The 22,201-nt window shown below is 46.8% G+C and overlaps 1 protein-coding gene across 13 annotated transcripts in view; it reads left to right on the forward strand.

Moving 5' to 3' along the window:
• The first annotated feature begins 3,472 nt into the window (after positions 1-3,472).
• LOC148649783 (protein 4.1-like) overlaps positions 3,473-22,201 on the forward strand; it is an 82,790-nt gene continuing 64,061 nt past the window's right edge. For 4 of the 13 annotated variants that reach the window (XM_088602919.1, XM_088602921.1, XM_088602926.1 and 1 more), the window contains exon 1: positions 21,477-21,622. In XM_088602919.1, the coding sequence (XP_088459045.1) occupies positions 21,505-21,622 (118 nt within the window). In that variant the 5' untranslated portion in view covers positions 21,477-21,504. Of the gene's footprint in view, positions 3,580-5,300; positions 7,663-20,617; positions 20,778-21,476; positions 21,623-22,201 lie in introns of those variants that run through there. The other 9 variants (XM_088602917.1, XM_088602918.1, XM_088602922.1 and 6 more) reach the window with 6 other exon arrangements.

A 22,201-nucleotide genomic window follows, 5' to 3' on the forward strand; every position in this document is an offset into this window, starting at 1 on the left:
ATGCACTCTTCTTCTGCTGTCCTACATAGATTATAGAGCCGTGAGCATCGTTGAGTGCCACATAGATCGAGCCACAGCCGTCGATTAGATGGACCTGTAGTGTGTGTTGTCAGCTGTGTGCAGAGATAAATCAGGCAGGCAGGAGGGTTGTTAGAGTGCCCTCTGCTGGCGAGAGTTGGTGATGCAGAAGTGCTCAATACTAGTTCATACAGAATTTAATGTGAGGATTGGGTATCCATGGGAAGCGGTTAAGTGCTTCAGGTGATTTTGCTTTCATAAATAACATCACTGTCTCCGTAGCCATTGCGCAGGATCCTGCAGAGAACAAGACTCAATGCACTATAACTAGCAGTGACTCTAAAATACTGTCCTGTTTTTTCCTTTCATGTCAACTTCATGAATAGCCACGCATCATGTAAAATGTAACTTCAAAAGATCTATGCAATCCATAGCAGTATGTTTAGATGAGGAGGAGTTAAAACCTGTAAAAAAATTACTTTTAGAAACACATTCCAGAATCTTAAAAATTAACGGGAGCTAGGGCATCACTTATTTAGTCTATTTAATCTTATTCCTGCATCGGGGAACAAAACAAGTTGCATGTGAGTTAAAAATTGAAAAGAAAAAACACATATTCTGTCTGCTGCTAAGCTGGGGGCTGGCTGGGTGCAGGCTGAGCGCTGTAATTTCTCTTATCTGCACTTGGCAGCTCAATGCAGCAGGCAGTTCTGGGAAGCTAATCTTCACTGGGTGTATCTCTCTGGTACAAGTGCTGGTCCAGCAGGCACAGGAACCTCGCCAGTTCTTGGGGAGTGCCTGTCAGTGTTGCACTCCGCACTGCAGTGCTGGCTCACAGCCTTTTCACACAGAAGACACAGGCCTGCGCCAGGAGAGCAGCTCAACATCTGTAAGGATCCAGGCTCTTTATTAGACATTTCAGACTGGGCTGTGCTGCAGAATGAATGATGTTTGTTCAACACAACTTGTTTTTGCTACAGGCCTCCCCACTCCCTCTAACAGCTGTACACACATCTCAATCCCCCAGCTGAAAGCCTGAAATCTCATTGATTTCGTACTGGGCTTTTCTCAACCAAACCTGTGCAATTCAGAACCACTGGACAAAATTCATACTGCCAGGGGTTTGGTCTGAGACCTGGCAGATTCCTTTCCTGTAGGGCCTGGTTTCTGTTGGTTATTGATGCAAGCCGAGTAATCAGTTCAACAATTAACCAGAGGCAAGAGAGCATGTACTATACTAGATGTTGCTTCACTTTGTTTCAGGTTTGTCCCAGCAGAAAAGAGACTCAACAGTGTGACTCGGCTACCGTAGTGAAAACCAGTTTCCAATAGAATATTCTTTGCTGTTGTGTGTCAACACTCTGGGGAACGGACAATGTGGCTGAGCCATAAAATACTGTAACGCAACAGGGGCTCAGGCGGGCGCCCTTACCGCATTAGGTCGGCCCCCCACCGTCGGGGGCTCGAACCCGGGACTCCCGCGTCTCTCTGCAGCGACCTAGCCCTGTGAGCTAAAGAGAGATCTCTCTACAGCCCAGTAGCTGTAGTCCTGCTATCACAGGGAAGGGCGGTGACATCACCTGCTCTGGTACGCCGGCTCTTACACAGTGCCCGTCGGCCGTAAGCGTTACAATACAGTGCTGTTCTTAAATCACTTCCATTCATCCCTTATCCAATACAGAGTCACAGGGGGGGCAGAGCCTATCCCAGCAAGCAATGGGTGCAAGGCAGGGTACACCCTGGATGGGACACCAGTCCATCACAGGGCACACACAGACAGGCACACGCTCACACCTACCAGTATGTCTTTGGACTGTGGGAGGAAACTTGAGGTCCCGTAGGAAGCGTGCGACATACAGAAGGCAGATCCAGAGCTGAACCCAGGCTCTTTGAGGCAGCGGTGATGATTTTTTTTTATTGTTAACGAGCATGTTGCTTGAGCAATCGCCTCCACAGAAAGCCATGCGAGCAGGCTGCGCCCTCCCTCTCGCGCCAAGCAGCACTGCAGGGGGTCCGTTCCGCTGCTCGGCTCCTGCCCCGCACCCGTCCTTGAAACCGTTCCCACAGGCACCCTGGGAAGGAGCAGCGCCCTCTGTGTCTGCAGGTCTTAAGACACAGAGCAATAACTCTGGCGCAGGCTCCCGTTAAGGCAGGTCCGAACTATCTCCACCGGCTGTCTGTAGACAGTGCGGCGTGTGTGGGTGTAAAACAGCAGTAAAAATAAACCTACCAGAAAAAAAAAACAGAAGAACATAGAGGCTGTTAAGAAAGCAGAGAGGCTGGTAATCTTTGGGATGGGGGGGATCTGTTTTGATTTTCTCTCCAGTGTAATACCATACCAACCCGGGGACTCTCTTCCAGCAGGCGGGGCGAGGTGTATGGGCATCGCGGGGGACAGACACTGGGACTGGCACACAGGCCTCCTCCTCTCTCTTTCCCAAGCGCCCCAGCAGCTTGGACGCCGGGTTCACTGACAGGCCAGCTCCTATGGCTGCTTCTCCTAAAAGCGGGAGGCAGATGTGAGCCTGTCCTCTCCCTCTCCTCGCGTCGGTCTCGCGTTCTGGGATGAGCTGCCGATCAGCTGGCGTGGGTGTGCGATCATCCGTCCGTAACGCGCAAGGGCACAGATGTGTGTACACATCCACGGCATGTGCTTTCATGCCTCCCTAAACACCGGGGGTAATATGCTGCCCTGCTGCTGCGATTGATTTTTAAATATGTGTTTGATTGTGCTTTATTTCCCCGTGGTTATTTACTGTTCATTTTGAACAGATGTCCACTGCTACAATCTTAGGTCACAGGTAAGCAGGCGCTGCAGAAGATGTAAATGTGAAAGAGTCTAATGTGTTCTTATCAAGAATTTCTAAATACTTTACTGAGGAGGAAAGTGCCGTTTGTTTGCCTTGAATTCTGGACAACGTCTCTTTTCCTTACTTCATCGGCATGATCATTGTAGTTTTAAGATTAAGAAGGTGAAGTTTCAGGAGGAAGCACATTTAGTTGTATTCTGGGTCCGACTTAATCTGGTTTGAGTTCTTTCGTAGGAGGCAACAGGAACACTCATTTTGCCGCAGGACTCCTATGACCTTTCCGTGGGTTGGGCATATAAAATATGATTAACATTATTACAGACGGCGTTTATAGAGCCAGAGCTATGGTTTTCGTTGGGTGACCCACTTGTGAGTTCGTGCGTTTCAGCGGGACAGACACACACCTGCAGATCAAAGACAGCCCTCATTTCTAACCTGCCGAAAGGACGCCGCGCTGTCTCTCAACCAACCTTGACACCTGACTCGCCACCCCACCTCTCCTACACCTGCGTTACAGAGCCTTCCTCCAATCTGCTCGGTATGTGGGCGGGGTTTATCGTTCTTCCCGGTGATAGGCCGAGAGCGACACCCCACCACCGCCCCCCCCCCTTCTTCCGTGACGTCATTCGAGAGAAGGAGGCAGTATCTGTGAGAGAGCCGCAGAAGTAAGGCCCCCCAACTCTTAAAGGGGTAAATAACATTAAAAATATTACCAAGCGGGAATTGGGGACTGCACTCTCACAGCTGTCAGGTAAACAAGTTTGTGCAGCGTCAACGTCCAGTTTTCGCCTTTGCTTTCGGTGTGCTTTAGCTTTTTGAGGACTGTCACTGATTTTTAATCTGCACGGGAATTTGTAACTATGCTGCAATGGCTATAAGGTTTAAACATTTGTGTTTCGGCTTTCGCTTAATTTGACATGTTGCCTTGTCTAGCAGCCGGAAAGCGGCTATCTTGTAAGTTAAGGTGTAGGTCTTTCTGTATTTTGGGGGGCTTTTTCTGGGATAGGTAGGTAGCGAATTCCTGGTTGGGGGCTTTTCCAGGTAAAACAACTTGTGTCCCGGGAGGTGTGTATTTAGGGGTGGGGGGTATTCCAGGTGATTGGCCGTGGTTAATGAGTCATTTCAGGGCTGTGGTGGCCGGAGCAGGCTGAACATTATGGGCATCTGCGATGACAGCGCGATATTGAATTTCCGGCTTTAATATCGATACAGTTGCCTTGCGTATCACCTGCAGCGGGCGCGGATCAAGCAGTCCCGGTCCAGAAAGATTTCAGTTAAGCCAGTGCTCGTGTAACTAGCTGCGTGCTTGATGTCCTCGGAGCATCCTTCCTTTTTTATTATCGGCCGAGTGTAATAGATGCCGTAGTGTAATATGCGCCTATTATATAATTCCTTGCGTAGCGCTGAGCGCACTGCCCGGTAACAGCTGCTGCAGCGGCTGTTGGTTCCGCGCTCAGAGGAAAACCCCTCCTCTCGCCTCTGTAGCTGTGCCTGTGCAGATCCTCGCCTCGGCTCCGGGGGAGAAGCAGCGCCGCAGTTCTGTGCCAGGGGCAGCACTGCGGATAGTAACTTCCCTTTTTACCGATCTCCTCGCCGTCTTACTTTCAAGTAGGCAGAGGATGTTGCGTGTGTGTATGGATGGTGGTGGGTGGAGGGGGTCCATGTTCATCCTCAATACCTGTTCAGAGCAAGGCTCTCTCTAGGTACTGTGGCCTGTTTCGGTCACCCCCCCCCCCCCCCAGTTTTCATTGCCTTCACGGCTGATGTGAAAGTTTGAAAGTTTTTTTTTTGACACCTCCTTCTCGCCGATACATCGAAAGCAGGCGGCGCCCGGCGTTGACGAATCGCCGAAGCGTCTTGTAACGCTACATCCCGGTGAAGCCAGCTTTCCTACTGCTCAAACAACAAGCTGCCTTTCCCAGGTTTTGTGAAACCAGATGTAAATCATTTATGACAGTTTCCGTGTTTTAGGAGTGAGCTGCTGTTTGGTTTCTTGTCAAATTGTTTATAACGTTTGATTTTTTTTTAAACCGACATTTCCCAATTTTACCTGCAAGCGGTTGAAGGCTGTGTATCTAGTAAGGAAAACCCCAGAAAAGTGAACATTTTACAGTGTTTGCTCGCCTGCTGAACACAGTAGTGTGGCAGTGGGGGACAGTACAAACACTGGGATGCAGAAATCAGCCTTCGAGAAGGAAGGTCTGGGAATTCAGTTATTTAAAGCTGAAGATGTCATTTAAACCGAGTTTAGGATGGAAGGGAGGTGAAGGACAGTCCTTCTCCACACCCATGTCCATATGAATATGGGAATACAAGCTCGTTTTCCCAAGATCCAGTGTCCTGAGGTGTTCATCCCTCACAAAACAGGTTAGTCCATAGCTGTGTATCGGGACGGTCCCTTGTTCGTACTGAGACAAGGCCGCAGTTCAGCAGAGTTCAGAAAGGGGGTGTTTTGCTTCCAAAAAGTGTTTTTTTTACTTCGCCGTGTTCTAGAGGTTGGAAGTCGGGGGTAGTGGTGGCGTGTGCTGGAGATGAGCACAGCCCAGAGAGCAGCTGAAGAGGACGCAGGGCTGAGGGGCTTGGGGCGCTGGCCGAGCCGAGGGCTGGCCAGGTGCCTCAGGAGTGGCGCTCACCTGAAAGGCAGGTAGGGCCCAAGATGCCACCATGCACCCATACCTGGGGTTACCTTGGCGGTGCCCGGCCACCTGTGCCAAGGTAGGCTTCAGCTGGTGGTGCAGGGGACCCTGGCGCTGGCCGGGCGCCTTTACCAGCCATGTTGTTGAGAAGCTTCACTCTTCCAGGTGGCGCTCACTCTCCCATAAGGCACCGCGGGAGCACCTTGAGAAGTCAGCAGGCTCAGGGGGTCGTGACCCGCGGTTGGAACGGAGCCACAGCTCACAATTCCAACCCAACAAAAAGAAAATCCAGGGACCGCACCCCCCCTCACTTGTATCTCCCCCCGTCCCGTTGGCACATCGAGGTCTGGGTCTCGATGTGCAGTGTAGGGCTCGTCTTCTGTTCCTCATGTCCGATTTGTGGCCGGGTGGCTGTATCGTGAGAGACGTGTTAGGGAAATGGAGTCACACACACACACGGGAATTAATTAAAAAATCTAAAAAAAGGCTAGAATACCTTCAACTGGCCTCCTAGATATCTCCTAGCAGCAATCTGTAGTTTCATTCTGCTGAAATTGAATAACTCCAGGTTGGGCTTTGAGTGGGTGTTGGTGGGGGAAGTATATTAGTGTTGCACAAACCATTGGCCTCTCCTAATGGTGCGATGCTAATGTGAGTCCCCTTTGTCAAGGAGGCATCCTCAGATGGTTTGCTCCAGAGCCATTTATATTGCTGGCTAATAAAACCAATAGGAATGTAATATTTAGAACATAATGCAAATCATGAGACCTGAAACCCTATAACAATGCAGACAAAATAATACCCTGCTGCATTAGATTTCTTTATGTAATCCTAAACCTCACTGTAGGCAAAGTCATTTTCTAATTCTTCTAGAGCCTATGGACAGATTGTAAGGATAGTCTTTTTCTGAGTGCATTTTAATGTGGAGAGCACAATTATTTCTTTGGGGATCCCAGGATGTTTCGGCAAACTTGCAGTTATGAGAAGGAGGGAAATTCAGTGCAGTCCCAGCCCTGTTTCATTTATTTGTGTTCGTGCCTGTTTTGTGTCCATGCTTGTTGGCAGCAGGATCGAATCTAAAATGATCAGTCCTTCGTTTATGACCTCACCAAGAGGTGAGAGCTCTTCCAGAATGAATGGAGCAATCCGAAATCGGGGAAACAAAACTGAATGGGCGTCTGCTGGGCGGGTCTGTGAGCGTGTGTCAGGGCTGCCACAGTTCTGTAGCACACTGCATCATGTTTTCTGTGGCCAGCTGGAAACAACCCCAATGTATCTGTGTGCTGTGAAGGCACTAGGTGAGCCTCTTGCAGTCCTCCTGGCCACTTTGATGTTAGCTGTCCAGATCTGGACGGAGATAAAGGGGGAGACAAGTGAAATGAGGCAGTGTGCTGGCATTGGGCACTAGGAAATAGACTTGGCTGCGCGTCAGGCCATCGCTTAGTTCCCGTGTTTGGAGTTGCCTTCTGAATAAAATATCAATTAGGAGTTCAATCCACAGGGGGGTTTAGAACAGCAAGGAGCTGCAATCCGCTTTCTTTCCCATGCCTGCCCTGCAGTCTCTTTTATACAGCTCACAACAGCCCTGACCACTCTCACTGCGTCTCCCTGGCTGTGGAGTCAGGATCTGAAGAGTCGGTAAATTCAGAAAGGATTTCAGTAGCTCTTTGGAGAGTTATTTAAAGTTGACAAACTGTTCTTTTCTCTTGTACGGTAATGTTTCAAAGGTCATCTCTGAAGGGTGATCATGCTTTTCCCCTGGAGTTTCCCCTCCTGTTGTACAGCAGGAGAAAAAACATCCTTTCTTTACAGGGACAGAGGCTCTCCTACAAGATGAATTTAAAATAATTAAATTGGGCTTGGAAATCCAAGTGATGCAGAAGAGGTGCATCATAGAGATTTGTGAAATCAATTTTTATTCATCGGAAATCTTGGTGATCCTGTAAGGAATCCAGATCGGAATGCTTATTAGCGTGAGATGGGCGAGTGGTGGCGCTCGTCGTAATTGTGCTCTTTTTCTTTGCTGGTCTTTGTGGGAAGCACCATGTATCCGATAACGCGGTCTGTGCTGTCTTGTGCTCCTGTGTTTCGCTGACCTCTCTGCCTGCTCTTCTCCCCCTGTGTCCTGGCCTGGCCTGCCCCCGGATGGTCCGGTGTCCGTGTCTGCCAATGGACTGGAATGGTGTTCCTCTCTCCTGGTGAGTGTCTACTATTTCACTCTTCGATATTCTCATACAAGAGCTGTTTACGGGGGGGAAGGCTCCGCAGAGTCTGCTGTCCTGGCGGCTGGGCTGCCATTAGGTTTGGGAGTGGTGCCCGCCATGCTCGGCTGTGAGAGACCTGATGCCCCCTTCCCTTCCGCTCTGCGGGATGTGCCGCTCGCTTATATCTGCCCTCTCCTCGGGTGGGGTGCAGTGTTTTGGGGCGCTTGTGATCAGACCCATCAGTTGAGGTGTGGGTGCTTAGGGAGCCCCTGTGAACGCAGGTGGGTGCTAGTGGCCCTGAGGACAGGTGCCCATCAAGTCTGTTACGGTGTGCTTTATGACTGCAAGGACCTGTCCGGTTCTGTAGGCATTGTACAGGTCATTGACTAGTGCCACAGTGTGCTTAAATTCCACCAGCTGGCATTTAAACTTGAACTGCCGGAAACTGCTTCATGCTTCTGTTACAAAAGCACAAATAATTGAATAGTTTCAGCCTTGACCTTTAGGATCAGAAAGTCTTTTCCTTTCTGTCTGTTCTCATCCTTGTTAAGATGATCCTTATGCCCAGAATGCAACCTGACTGCTCACGTATAGGGAAAAAAAAATCTGATTCAGCTCTGATTGGTGTGGGTGTTGCATGTTCTTGAAGAAACTGTGTCGTCTGAAATGTGAGCTGTCAATCACAACAACATAGCCTTGCAAACTATTGCTGGCTTCGATGTTGCTCAGATGAAATACTATATTTTGCTTGTATCGATACCCCTTTATTCCAAACTCTCATGCAGAGGTGTCCAGTCACATGGCAGGAGTCTGAGTTGCAAGGGTTGGGATTTTATTTTCCTCAGATTTACAACTATAGACCTAAACTAGTATAGATCCTTTTGTTGTGCATCTTTTTGTCTGTCCATTAGGCTTTTATAGTTCATTGGGCTTTACTGTGCATGCTTATAGTTTTCCCATTAACCTTTAAAACCTAGATTACCAGTAAGTGATGTACTTTTAAATGCGATTGTGTGACATTTCAGAAAGTACTTCTGATGGATTGTGGCATTTCTTGGCTAAATGTTAGAGCTGGGGAAAAAAAGACTGCATTCTGTGTCTCTTGAAAGCAAATGGACACTCCTGTTATTGATGATTAAAGCAGAAACAAAATCCGCAGTTCCAGAAATTACCCTCTGTTAGCATGGTGGAATACGCATTGTACACCCTAATCTTAATTTGAGTTGTAGCTGAGACTGGCAACATGCTCTACATTTGCTCATTCCATTGACTGTGTGGGTCTTTCTGCAAGTATGCACTTATACTGTACATAGTGGAAAAAGCTTCTGTTGCTTGTTTTATCAAGTGCTCCCAGGTGCATGTCTCTGAGCAAATTGCCGGGTCTCATGGAAATTGACTTCAGCAGCCATGCTGAGCAGCTCGTTTCAGTCCTCGACCACTCTTTGCGTAAAGAAGTGCTTCCTGGTGTCAATTGTAAAAGCACACCCTTTTAGTTGTGGCTGATATCACATGGTGCTGAAAGCAGGCTCTCAGGATACATGCATGACCTTTTGAAGTAATGTTGCATCAGTGACTGTAGCTCTTACTTGTACCCAAGTGTCTCTGAGCAGGCAGGACCCATTGGGTTGTTGTTGTCTTTGTCCCTCTTGTGCACCTCCTCGTTTAACGGCTACCAGCTGGCTTTTGCAACTGACTGATTTGCATGTGTAGCTGCCCTGCAGGAGCACCAAGGGCATACGGGGAAGGGCTTGTTCAAGTTTCTTGTGCACTGAAGACAGCTTTTAAAAAAGTAGTTTGAACTCCCTTTCTTTTAGGCTGCATTAACAAATTGATATGCCTCACCTGCTTCAGGCTTTTCTCTTATTGGTGGTGTTTGATTTCTGTTTGTGGATTTACTTTACGCATGAGTTATTTTCCGGTCCCCTCTTCTAATTGAGACCCATCTCTGCAGGACTGAGCATATTGCTTTTTGTGTGTTGTAAATGCCCAGTCTGTATTGTAAAATAAGGTGGAGGTTCTTCTGATTCCTAATGTATTCCTACTGATACGCTTAGACATGAAGAGATTCCACAGAGGGTTGTGCTATGTGGATAGTGGTATTTAAGTGCAGAAACGTGCATGTTCGTCTTTTCCTTCATCGCAAGGGGAAAATCACATTTGTAAAACTTATTTTTGTCTAGAGTACAGGATAAACCCAATACCTGCAGATAAAACACAAGAATTCCAGATGCTTTAGGGCTTTTTAAAATATCTAATGTAGTGATGCTGAAGAAAGACACCATATTTTAGTTTTTTTGATTCCCTGTTAATCAGAAGCTCACTGTAGCATCATCATTCTATTCATTATTAAGGTTTTAGCTTGATGCAGATAAAGTTTGCTGTTGGGTTAAGTTAGTCTCAAGCAGTATCAGAGTGAGCTGAGCCCTCACCACTGCACGCTTCCTGGTCTGTGTCCTAGTGGTTTTGAAACCAGGCTTTAAAGATTTTTGGGGGGAGGGGGAAAAGACTGCAGAGGAGCCTACCTTTTCCTTTTCCAGAAGGAAAGAGCAGGTTCGACAAATTTAAAACCCTCTTGCTTCGATTTGACTAGGGCTGCTTTATTTTACATTTGCCCCTTTTTCTGAAGTTGAATATTTTGGCGGAGCAGTTTGGGGTGAAGCGGCGTCTCACCTGGGGTTTAAACCCATGAACCCTAACCCGTGCCCCGAGTGGGGATGTGGTTTGGGTCGAGCATTTTCCTGTCACCAGGTGAAACCCTGCAACACCGCATCGGTAATCCACCTGGAGGGGTTGAACAGAGGATCTGGCAGTCAAACTGAGTTCTGCAGAAGGCTGGCTGAATGGTGGGACATTTTCTTTTGTCAAAGAAGCAAGCGATGAGGGGAGTGCTGAATGACGTTTTGGGATGGCTGTGGACCGCTGGCGTTGACCCAGGTGCCCAGATAGTCTGTTTGCCGGCCAGGTGCCTCCACATAGCTGTCAGGTACTCAGAGTTAGCACTTCCTCTGGCTTTTACACCCCAGTCTCGTCTGATGCGTCTGGGGACCGCCGGCGGACCTCGCTCTTGACCTGGGTGCGACTTTCCGATCGGCTGGCGAGGTGCTTCGTCTTGGGTTCAAAGCAAAACGCTGTTCCGGTCGGCGTGTGCAGCCCCGGAGCAAACCAGTCTGGGGAGTCCGTTTACAAGGACGGACCCCGGGAGCTTAAGGAATCAATGTCTGTTGCAAACAGAAAGGCAGGCAGGCGGCGCTGGTTTGGAACTGGCTGCCAAAGGAGACCGGCCCTGTCTGCCCCTCTGCTGTCCTGACATGATCTGGCCCGGGTGAGTGAGACCGAGTTACAAGACAGGACCCCCTCCCAGGAGGGCTACTTTGGGCCAGGGTGGCAGACCAGACTGGACACCTGCTCCTCCTGCCACTGTGCAGGGCCTCCTGGGGCTCAGTTCAGTTTCTTTGTCTTGTAGTTCTTTTGCTCTCGATAGAATGGGGGAGTTCAGGAACGGTTAGGCCTTTGAGCCTGTCTCAGGACCTGCAGTGCAATCTGTGATTGCCAACATATATCTGATTATTTGGGCAATAGTCCCAAATAATACCCAGCTCATAGGGAATTATCGGAGATTAGGAGGACCGTTTAAAACTGGGTCAGAGATGGGGCTGGGGGGGCGGTTTAGGAGTCTGAAATTTGACCTCGCAGCAGTCCTCTGTAATTGCACATTCCGAAGTGCCCCGCAGTGTACGAAACAGCTGTTTTTCTTTGAGTTTTAGAAACTCGCCGAATAAAAGAGGGCATCCTGGGTCTGTCGGTGTTTGTTTACTCAGACCTACTGTATATTAACTAGGCACACCCCTGGCATGCCGATAACTGCTTTTTCACGAGAGGGCCGTCCACACGCACGGTGCTGACGCGTGGAGAGAGGACGCACCGTGAGAGGTTTACAAACGGTATATTGGGCAGTTTGAAAAGCCCTCGTTTTTTTTTTTTTTTGGGGGGGGGGGGGGGGGGACCGCGCCCGTGCGGAGAACAACCGAGCCCTCTCCCCAGCTCCTCTGGCGTGGGACGAGCGGCGGTCAGGGCGGATTGAGGGGGGTGCGACGGGGCGGCCAGCCAGCCAGCCAGCGCGCCCTTATCTCCCCGCAGCACGCGGCTCCCGCGGCGCATCGCCGGGCTGCAGCAGGGCGGGTCCCGCGCGGCATCCAGTCCCCGAGCTCTGCTCTTCCCGGGCGCGCGTCTTTCCTCAGGTTCGGACCCGAACAGGGTTTTCAAACCAGGGCTTCAATGAGAAAGTTGCATGAAAATATCTTTACATCACAGCTACGCTGAACACTTACCTTACTTACCTTTAAAGTGTTCTTTTGCCAACAGACAGCAAGCTATGGTTTAGATTCTGTTACGGGTCAGAGGCAGAGAATTTGCGAGTCAGCCCTTCGTGTAGCGCCTGACCGGGATGAGTTGTGTTAGAAATAGGGAGGGAGGGAGAACTGAAGAAAATGTAAGGGAGAGTTAAGGTTCAAATTTATAGCAAACCTTTTCAAGCCTTTTGTTCTAATTCTTTTAATTCAAGACCCTGGGATTATGTGCTGACCAGTTTTAATCACACAGTCATTCATTTCTTGCGGTGTTGTTTCAGCACACAAAATATTTCTTCGTGGCAGCTGTGTGGGGGGCAAATAGACATTGTTTTGTATTCACAGCACCTGTAGTACAAGCTGCCTTGCGATAAGACTATGGAATTTTTTTTTTTAAAAGACAGAAATAAGTACAGTGTGTCCCATCAATGACAAGATGTTTGAGCTTAAACTCAATCCTTGGAGCATGTGAATTAATGGAAGCATTTCTACACACGTGTTCTGAAGTGCTCTGCAGTTTGTTCTTGTCGGTTAAAAGTTTATTTTCCAGTTTCTTTGAAGTTGAGGGCGGCAGGATAACAGTTCACAAATTCACAGCAAGTGGGCGTACAGCCATCCCCACCCGTGAACTTTCCCCAGACAGGTTTCATTACGGATTGATGAAGCACACGAAGACACGTTTTGGTTTAGGTGTGTTTGGAGCTGCCCTTCCCTTTTATAATCCAATCCAGGAAGGAAAAGTGCAGTGCAATAGGAGTGATGGCTGTCTGAGGTTCGGAGTGTCGGTTTTGTGTTTGCCCAACAGAGGGCAGCAGAGAGCCAGGAACAGCTAGCGAGGGAACAGGTGAAACGCGGGATTAATGAGAAGCACAAAGCACATGGACATCTGTAAAGAATGTGCTCTAAAAGATGATCTGTTTATAGCAACACCGCTCCCAATATAAAGAGAGAAAAAGTTTTTTTTCCCCCTCAACAAAAGTATTCTGAATTAATTTATAAAAATTTGGAAGTGTGATTTATATTGTTGAAATGGAAATTTAAGCAGCTACGTGTTGTCTGCAGATTATACATCTTTTAGGGACTATATATACATCTATAGGAGCGCAAAGCGAATATGAGAGTTGTTACTGATAGGTTTTTAAAAATATTTTAAGTTTTGGCCTTTTGAAATACAGTGCAGTGTAAAACAGAAGGAGTTGATGTGCAAATGAAAAAACAGAAGAGAGCTCAGTGTTAACTCAGGATTGCAAGGGTACAGTTGCATGTATTATCTGGTCATAGGAGTTATTCAGGACCACTGCTCTAAGGAATCAGTTAAGAAACCGTTGTCTTTCTCTGATTTTCCCCAGCCAAGTTCTTGATCAAAAGCTAATTTTCTTTTTGAGGATTTAAAAAAAAAGCTTCAAATCAGTTTCATACTGATTTGAAGCTTTTTTTTTTAAATCCTCAAAACCCTGTGCTGATTAAGAACTGCTCTCATTGAGGCGTGGGAGCTGAAATATAAAAGTGATAACCAAGCAGAGTAAAAACACTGGATCACTGTGGGATAGATGTGTCTGGTGCAGGGATTTAGAAATAAGGAAACAATTTCTTAATTTCCAAATTTAAGGAGAAACTATATAAAGTTGTGTATACTGCAAGTGAAATAGTGTCCTGTAGTATGTATTTTAAACCAAGGACTGAGTGCAGGAAGAGTCTAAAACTTTCTCCTAACTGATCACTGATCTCCTAAGCAAGGAGATCAGTTCTAGACACCAATTTCTGTAGCATTAAGTGCCCATTTGGAACAAAAACCGGCAAATCCAGGCATAGGATTGAGACCCACTGTCCTGAGTGATTTAAGTTGCAATTCATTCCACCGAGCAATGAATCGGAAAAACATTATAGCCGATCGGAACGTGCTTTGAAGAGTGATTAGGCAGATACTGCTCAGGAAAGATGAACATTTCAGGGTAACTGTGGCTGTTGAAGAAGAGGTTTGGGTTGATGTCGTTTGCCTGCAGAGCTTGTTTGGAGCAGAGTGCACTGTGACCTTTGTCCCTTGTAACTCTTGTAGGCTGACCTCCTTGATGAGCCTGTGATTTATGGTTCTTTGTCACAGACGCTTTTCAGAGCACGTCTGGCAGAGACACAGGGTGGCTTCTGGAGCTCTGATCCCGGAGCAGTTCTTGGAATGCGCAGGAAACCGGTCCGACCACAGTGTTCCGTTTGCATGATTTCACGGCATATTAGCCCCTGGATAAGGATCTGAAAGTTATTGTCACTGGTGCAAAAACCAGAAGACCCAGGAGATACCCAAGACCAGGACGGAGAACAACTGTAAGGCCTGTGTGCAGAAATAAATCCTAGACGAGCAGATCAATTACTCGCAGCAGTTAACACGGGTGATTAAGGGTCCAGCTTAAACAAAAGCCAGCAGACACCGGAGTCCCCCAGGACCAGGACTGATGTAAACTCACGCGTCGTAGCTAGAGGACCCCTCCGAGGTGATCCCGTGTTCCCGCGCCGGCTGGCGGGCTGCCTGTCGCCCACCAGATGGGCACAGGCTGGGCAGGGGCGATGCGGCAGTGATTTGTGGAAGGCCCCTCACCGACTGTGGATTATTAGAGTTGACGTCCCTGGCCTGGCGCCAGAGTGGCATCGCTGTGTCCGCATCTGAGCTCCCACAACGCCGCTGTCCGTTCCGCCACGGGGAGTTCGGAAAAGGTTTTTTTTTATTTTTAAAGACTTCAATGCTGCTGTGGTTCTGGCCGCACTAAGGATTCAACGGGGAAAAACAAATGAACGCGGCAGTAAGGAGGACCAATCCCACATCATCAATCTCTCCCTGTGTTTCTTATGCTTAGTCTCTGTGATCTGCTTGGTCTTTCTCCTCTCTCATCTTCATCCCTCTCTCCCTCTCTCTCTGAATTTCCCTCTCTGCGTCTGTCCCTCTCTCCCCTTTCTGGTGTTTTTCACGATCTCGATCTCACTCCCTGTCTGTTGTGCCACAGCAGTAAACCTGATTCATCACTGCAGGTCTAGCAGAACCACAGCTGCCTAAGAAGACGCCAAAGCACAGTGATCAGAGCCAGGGTTAAAGACATCTGCCGTCCCTCATGAATGTCTCATGCCATATATACCAACCAGTATACACGGATGGGCCTGTCGGTTTCCATATGTTGTCACATAATCAACCCTGTGATATGATAAATAAATAAAAAAATCGAATGCATATTCTTAGATCCAATTTAAAAAAAAACAAACAAACATGATGCTTAGAAATACTAAACTCATTAACAGGATAGTGCAGTGCGGATGATTCCATTTTTAAAGTGGAGAACAGCCCCAATCCCTGCAATCTCCAATCTCCTGGGTACGCAGCTCTGAGGTGTGGTGGACAAGAGCTCAAACTCTTCCTGCTGTCCCCTTACTTTCAAATAACCCGACTGTCAGGATGACTTACACATGAGTCTTTTGTCAAAGAAACAAACGCACGTGTCAGTGCCAGATTGCCACTTTTCTTGGCTTGAAAATATATATATATTTTTTAGCTGTGTCCACCTCCTAGAATCTTTTCAAAAAGCTGTGCTGCTATAAAGCAGCCAAGCAGAAGTGTGCGAGAATGCCACATAGTAAGATAAAATATTTACATTCTCAACAGTTTGTTTAATGAATAATAGACTTTCAACGAAACCCTGTTCTAGAGTATAGTACTTTAAATGATGAAATATTTAGTGTCGTACTGCATTTGTAAGGACTTCAGTTCTGTTATTGCAGTGTGTGACATATCCTTGAAGATGCTTCTTTCTTATGCCCACAGATGTACATTTGTCAAAGACGATTTTATATGTTGCTTTTTAAAAATATACCTGTGTTTTATTTGTTCCTTCTTTGATGTGATACTCGCTGTGTAGTTAGACTAATGTAGAACCTTTGAATCTATTTTTTTGTGACCAGGCTCTCGCTAGTAAAGAGTTTGAAGCCACGTTCCCTCCTGTTTCGTATCAAAGGTGTTTGCTTTCTGGTATTTAGACCTCTGTCCCTAATTCGTGCAGCAAGACCAGCAAAACTGAACACACTGCTGACCGCCTGTTTTTCAAACTACTCACAGCACAGTGAAAGTTGTGGCTGACTTTCGTTCTCAGAGTTTCACATCTCGGGGAACTGTAGATGGAGGAAAAAGCTAGAATTTGTAAAAATATCCTAATGTTGATCCTAAAATGAGTAATTGTTTTTGACTGAACTTAACTTAGAGTAAAAGAAATAAATAAACTTGGTAATTCCAATTCAATATCTTTTTTTTGTATCGGGAAGATTTTTTTTATCAGTCGGTTTTTATGTAATGTACTGAGGTGTTTAACTAAGGCAGAGGACAATACCTGCTTTTGTTCTCTGTGCAAGTAAATGAGAAGAGATGATGAATCACTCCTCAACCACTGATGGGTTATTAATTGAGCTTTTCCAATTAACCAGCTTCATCCACTGGTGGAACAATATTTTGACTGTGTGGAAACAGTGGAATCAAGTTGTTTGCAATTTCACCTTCTGCAAGATTAAAACATTCCCTTCCAGATAAACCTAAATACACCAGATTTAGGCAGAAGCAAAAGATCATAAACAACTATGATATTCACAGTGGCATCTATGTCATTATATTATTGTTGCTGTTCTACAAAAGCAAGGCTTCCTACATTTGGTGCTGTGTTTAGGATGATGGTACAAATAGCCTCATTATATAAACCACAGATGGGTTTTCAAAATTGGTTCATTGTAAAACAAAGGAAAAACAATGACTGCTCATTCTGACATCAAGGACGGCGATTATGTCATCTTTAACAGGCCGTGAGAGGTTAGAGGCGAGACGCGGAGGGGAGAAATGAACAGCCATGTGCTCAGCTGGCCTGCAGCCCCTCGCTGAAACACAGGGCAGGACGGAGACAAAGTGAGGGGGTGGGGCTCCGTGTACCCCCCCCGGCCCTCTCGGGACTGTGTGTCTGCGAGGTGCGGCCGATTCATTTCACTGGGGGTCTGGCTGAACACCTGCTCCTTGCATTAGCGAGAGCCTCTGCAAACTGCTCCGCACAGCAGCCTGCTGGCCTCCAGAAGCAGGGGCACCAGCCACCACTCAGGCCAGGGTGAGGCCCAGACAGGCGTGCGACTGGCTGGCCGTCTTTGTCTTTTTTTTTATTCCTCCGCACGGTCACAAACGGTTTCTAAATAATGGGAAACTATCTTGTTGAGAGATTGCAGTCTTATTTCTTGTTCCCTGACTCCGGGTGCCTCAGTCGTGTGTTTGCTTGCAGGAACAATGCAAGAGACGGCCCTCCTGTGGTCTTTGATGGGACATTTTTCATGTCTTGCCTGCGGACAGTCCATATGATTGGACATGTGGATGTTTTTTCCTCCTCTCCTTTACCGTCTAGGCTTAAACAATGATCAAGAACAGGGTTCGGCAGCATTTCACGTTTTGCCGTGTATATATTTTTGGACCCCCAGACAAAATCTGGGGGGCGTATGAACAGTGCTTTTGATTATGTGGAAAGCACATTTCTGAATCCTTTTCGCAGGCAAAGTGTGATCGATCTAGTACTCTGTTCTAGTCTTCCTGGCACAACGTTCTAGCAAATATCCATCTGCAACTCCGTTTTTTCAATGTTACTTTAAACAGAATGTAAACCTCACATTATTAAAGACAACCAGGATTATTTCAAAAGTGAAAAGTGCAAAATTGGATAATTGCAGTTATCAGGATTGTAAAGGAGACTACATGATGTATAAAATCACAGTATTATGAACTGTAATGCTTTTTTTCTTCTTAGGTATAATTCACTGTGACTATCAAAGCAAAGTTCATAGAATATCACTGTAGTTTCAGACACTGTATTCTGTGTGTGTGTTTATGCAGAAACGGCAGAGAACACAGTTCCAGAGAACATTGATTTATGTCTGTTCATGCTTGTATATAATGTGTGCACAAGGTGCAGTGAATTGATCACAGAAGAGAGACTTTCAGTTTCCTCTGCCTCCTGTAAGTTGTTCAGCTGTTCAGCCTGTCTACATAAAGTGATCAGTAAGTCCAAAGACAAGATGTAGAAACGTATTTTTTTTTAAAACCAGGTGTGGATTGCAATCTAAGATTTCAACTTGGAAAAATCCCTGGACCATTTTCACAGTTTTGTATGTACCCCTAAAAAGCTTTGATTTGCTAATTCTGCACTCTTTGGGTAACATTAGCTGGTTTGCACTTTTTGTGAAGGATGATGTACTCCTAACGTTTCCTCTAGGAGACATACACTGTAAATGTGTGAAGGGAGCTGTGCTACTGGGCAGCATGCGGTACTTGCTATCTGTGCCTATTTCGGGGAAGGGATTGGGATTAGAAAAACCGAATCATGACATTATACTTCCAAATAGCCTCTCTCGGGGGGGACTGGTTAAAAGTAGCTTCAATGTGCCAATTACTAGCAGGCTCTGCCCCCAGAGAGCTCTGCCTCTTGGCTTTGCGGTCTTCCCAGCATTTCGCTTTGTTTCTTGTCACAAGCAGTCGCTCCACAAATTATTGATGGGTACGTCTCGCCGGGACAGCACGGGAGGGGAAAAGCTTTGTTGTGTTTTTAATTGGCATGTATTTATTTTTTTAGAAACCCCCACCCCTCCCCCAGCCACACACGCTCCCTCCATTAACTTTAAAAATGATATTTCAGACGACGGCGACCGACTGTTCTTTGATTTAGAAGTTTGGTCCAGGCTGCCAGCGTGTCCCCTCGGTCCTGCAGGGAGGTATTTATTATTTATAAGAGTTTGCCGATGGGAGGGGGGTGGGGCAGGGCGCTCACACATGGGGGGGGGGTTCTGCTGGAATGTGTTTTACGGACAGATCCCGGAGGTGACGCGTTTGTGGGGGAGTGCCAAGCCATTGTCTGCTCAGTAAGACCCTTCCCTCCGTCCCCGCGAGGAGTGACTTTGAAAACATGTGCTTTTTTATTGTCTCTGTGAACCCCCCCCACCTCCTCCACCACACCCAGGCCCCTCTGAGCCAGCGCTGTTTGTGGGGTGATTTATTTTGAAGGCTCCTAGTTTTCTCTCCTAGCTCCTGCTTGATCAGATAACTTCCACCTCAGTGGTTCTCAAGCTACACATCTTGGTCGAGCCAGTCTGTCTCCTTCTGTTGTGTGTTTTCCTCATAGGCATTTTTTAATTACCTTTACATGTATTTCTACGTATATACTGTATTTAAATACTATCCATGCTTTATTTTATAGGGACCATTTTTTTTTTAAGTGGTCTGTTCCATTCCGGTAGGCAGGTTGAAGAACTACTACATTTTCTTTTAATTTGAATGAAGGCCTTGACGTGGAGGAGAGGTGAATAGTTGACAAAAGGCCAGTTCCAGCCCTTCATTGAATGTTTTATGGGCTCGGGTTGAAACAGGGCCTTGAGTGGGATCTTCCATTCATTTTTAGCAAGAAGGTAGATTTAGTAGATTCCTTGGTGATCTAAGGCTCGGGGATATTTCGCTTTCCTGAAATTACTTTCTGAAAGTTTCAAGCAGCTTTGTGTGTGACCTACAAGTATTCAACTTGACCCCCGCTGTACACAATGTTTGTAATCCCTAGCAAGATGGCCCTGCTGTGCTGGGACGTGAGGGAAAACCCACACAACCATATTAGGAATTCAACGTTTTAGGGTTAATGTTGCAGAGGATGCTACCTCTTAATTTTCTATGCGTCGTCAGCCTCAAGAAGTGAAATACACAAATCTTCCTATTGCTGTTTGTGTAGTAAGAAAGGAATCTGTGGGAAGAACTTAGCACTGACGCAAATGCATATAACTCACTGAGAATTTCCAGAAGATCCGGTGTTTGGGATCCATTCATTCAGCAAGCTTCATTCCGAAAGCTAACGCTAACCATGTGCGTTATCATTTCACGACTCGTTCAAATGCACAGGGGAAAGTGACGTTCTGTTGTAAATAATATATATATCTTCTTCATCTTTTTCACAGCCTTAGTCCCAGACTGTCCTGGGGTCAGCTATGTAAATAATATATATATAACTATGAATAAATCCCTATTTTGTGCCAGCGGTTTGTGAATGTATTATTGCTCAGGCCCGGAGTGCGACATGGGATCAGGTCGCCTCAGAAGACCAGGTGTACTATACGACGTTTGCGGTTTTGTACACGTTAGCTCTTGGGCTGTAGCAGGAATGTTTCATAATATATTATAAAATACTGTATATCCACCTGCTCCTGCAACTCTTTTCCCGAGACCGAACAAACGGCGTTTTCTGCAGTTCAGGAAATTCTACTAATTCAGCGGTCGGGCAGGAAACAGTATTTCAGCGGCTAGGGTCCCAAGTCCGTGCAGGCAGCGGCGCTATGAAGTCCTTTACAAAGTAGCAGGATAACAAGAAAGAGGCTGCGATCTGGGCACAGCACCCTGTTGAGCGCTGCAGCTTCTGCCTTGGCGCTTTCAATGGTCCAGCGAAGCCCCGCGCCGCGATTGGGGGGATGGCGCAGCCTGCAGCGACAGCATTGGCTGCTTCCCTGGACAAAGTTCGCTCTTTGCATATGGAGCCCCACCTTTTTTACGCGAATCTTGAAACACCAGTGAAAAAAAAAATAGAGAGGAGGGGGGGGCAAAAAGGGAGAAAAAAAAACACACACACATGGGTTTGTAAGACCGTACCGTGCCGTTCATGAATGGACTATCGTTGGCCATCTGACACGTTTCCAGCTCGGGATTTATTTTTTCCACCGGCGATACAAAGAAACGAGAAGGTAAGACCAACGCTAATCTTTCACCTTATCGGTGAACGGTATTACGAGTTGTGATGTGGTGAGTGTGTGTGTGTGGAAGGGAATTTTTTTATTCTTTTTTTTTTACACACACGGCGCCATTTTCATCCACGAATCATTTAAAATACCTGCCTCAACACCACTACTACCCACCCCCCCCCCTTCCAGGATAAACAACCTTGGGAAGAACAAATATGAAATAATAACTGCGTAAAACCCGATGATCTAAATATAGACGAGTAAACGGGTTAATCCTGAGAGAGGCGGTCTGCTTGGTATTAACAGGCAACGCTACAACGCGCCGAATCTATCGCTTCCGCCGCTGAAACCTGAACGTTTAAATGCTACACGCGTCGTAGTACGATAAATACAGTGAGGTTATCAAAAGCCTGGTACAACGGAAGTCGTTTGAAATGCGTTTTAATTTGCATTACCTAAAGGGTGAGGTAGTGCGTTTCAGACGCATCATTCAAAACATGATGGTGCCCACCGTTCAAACACGCGTCGGTAAAACTTGCAACACCTACAACCTCATTTTCATTTATCGCCCCCCCACTCAGTACTCCAGGTTGGCTTTTGCAGATATTGAACAGTCGGTATTGATAATCTTTTTGGGGGCGGTTCGCGGGAATTGCGTTGTTTTTTTTAAGAGCGATGAAGCGCAGGCTTGGTGTCGCAGCTCACTGGTGTGGTGAAGCACAAGTTTTCCATGCACGGGGTTTGTAACCTCTTAGTCCGGAGAGACATTTCGCTTCTGCGAGATAAAAGAGGCACGGACCCCCCCGAGGCCGACGGGGAAGGGGAGAAGACTTCTCCGCCTGCCCCAGGTTGTAAACCTCATCCTTCCCAGTCGCGTTTGCGGCGCAAACCTGTACAAGAAGCCTTTCCTTTTGTGTTTGGAGCTGGTGTAGGGCTCGGAAGCGTTATGTTTGTGGGGTGTTCCTTTGTGTAAAGAAAATAAAAGTATAGACTTTTCATTCGGTTTAGTTATTGGAGATCGAAACGGGGACGTTTTTATGTAGAAAAAGTGGGCATCGCTTCCACCAACGTGAGATTTATCTCCCTTAAAGTGCTGGGTGCGAGTGACCTCGGTTTTTTTAAAATTTCTCCTCGATGGGGAAAACGCGTTTGATATAAAGGCAACTGAATGCAAGCACAGAGTTTAGGGTCTCCTTTCACTCTGTCTTCTGTCACTTACACGGGTTATCATCTTTGTTGTTGTTGAAATATAAACTCCGCTCTTCGGGTACAAATCAAAAAAACAATCACAAACATTGCCGGCCCTTCACAGAGGTGCGAAATTGGGCACTCTTTTATCCAATTTGAAAGCCCTCCTAATCTCATTTGTTGGTATTCATTTGGGATTGTGACATTTTGCGCTTCTGGTATCCAAAGTCGGAAGCTTG

Source organism: Lepisosteus platostomus, chromosome 13 (genome assembly GCF_059453375.1).
Source record: "Lepisosteus platostomus isolate fLepPlt1 chromosome 13, fLepPlt1.hap1, whole genome shotgun sequence".
Lineage (NCBI taxonomy): Eukaryota > Metazoa > Chordata > Actinopteri > Semionotiformes > Lepisosteidae > Lepisosteus > Lepisosteus platostomus.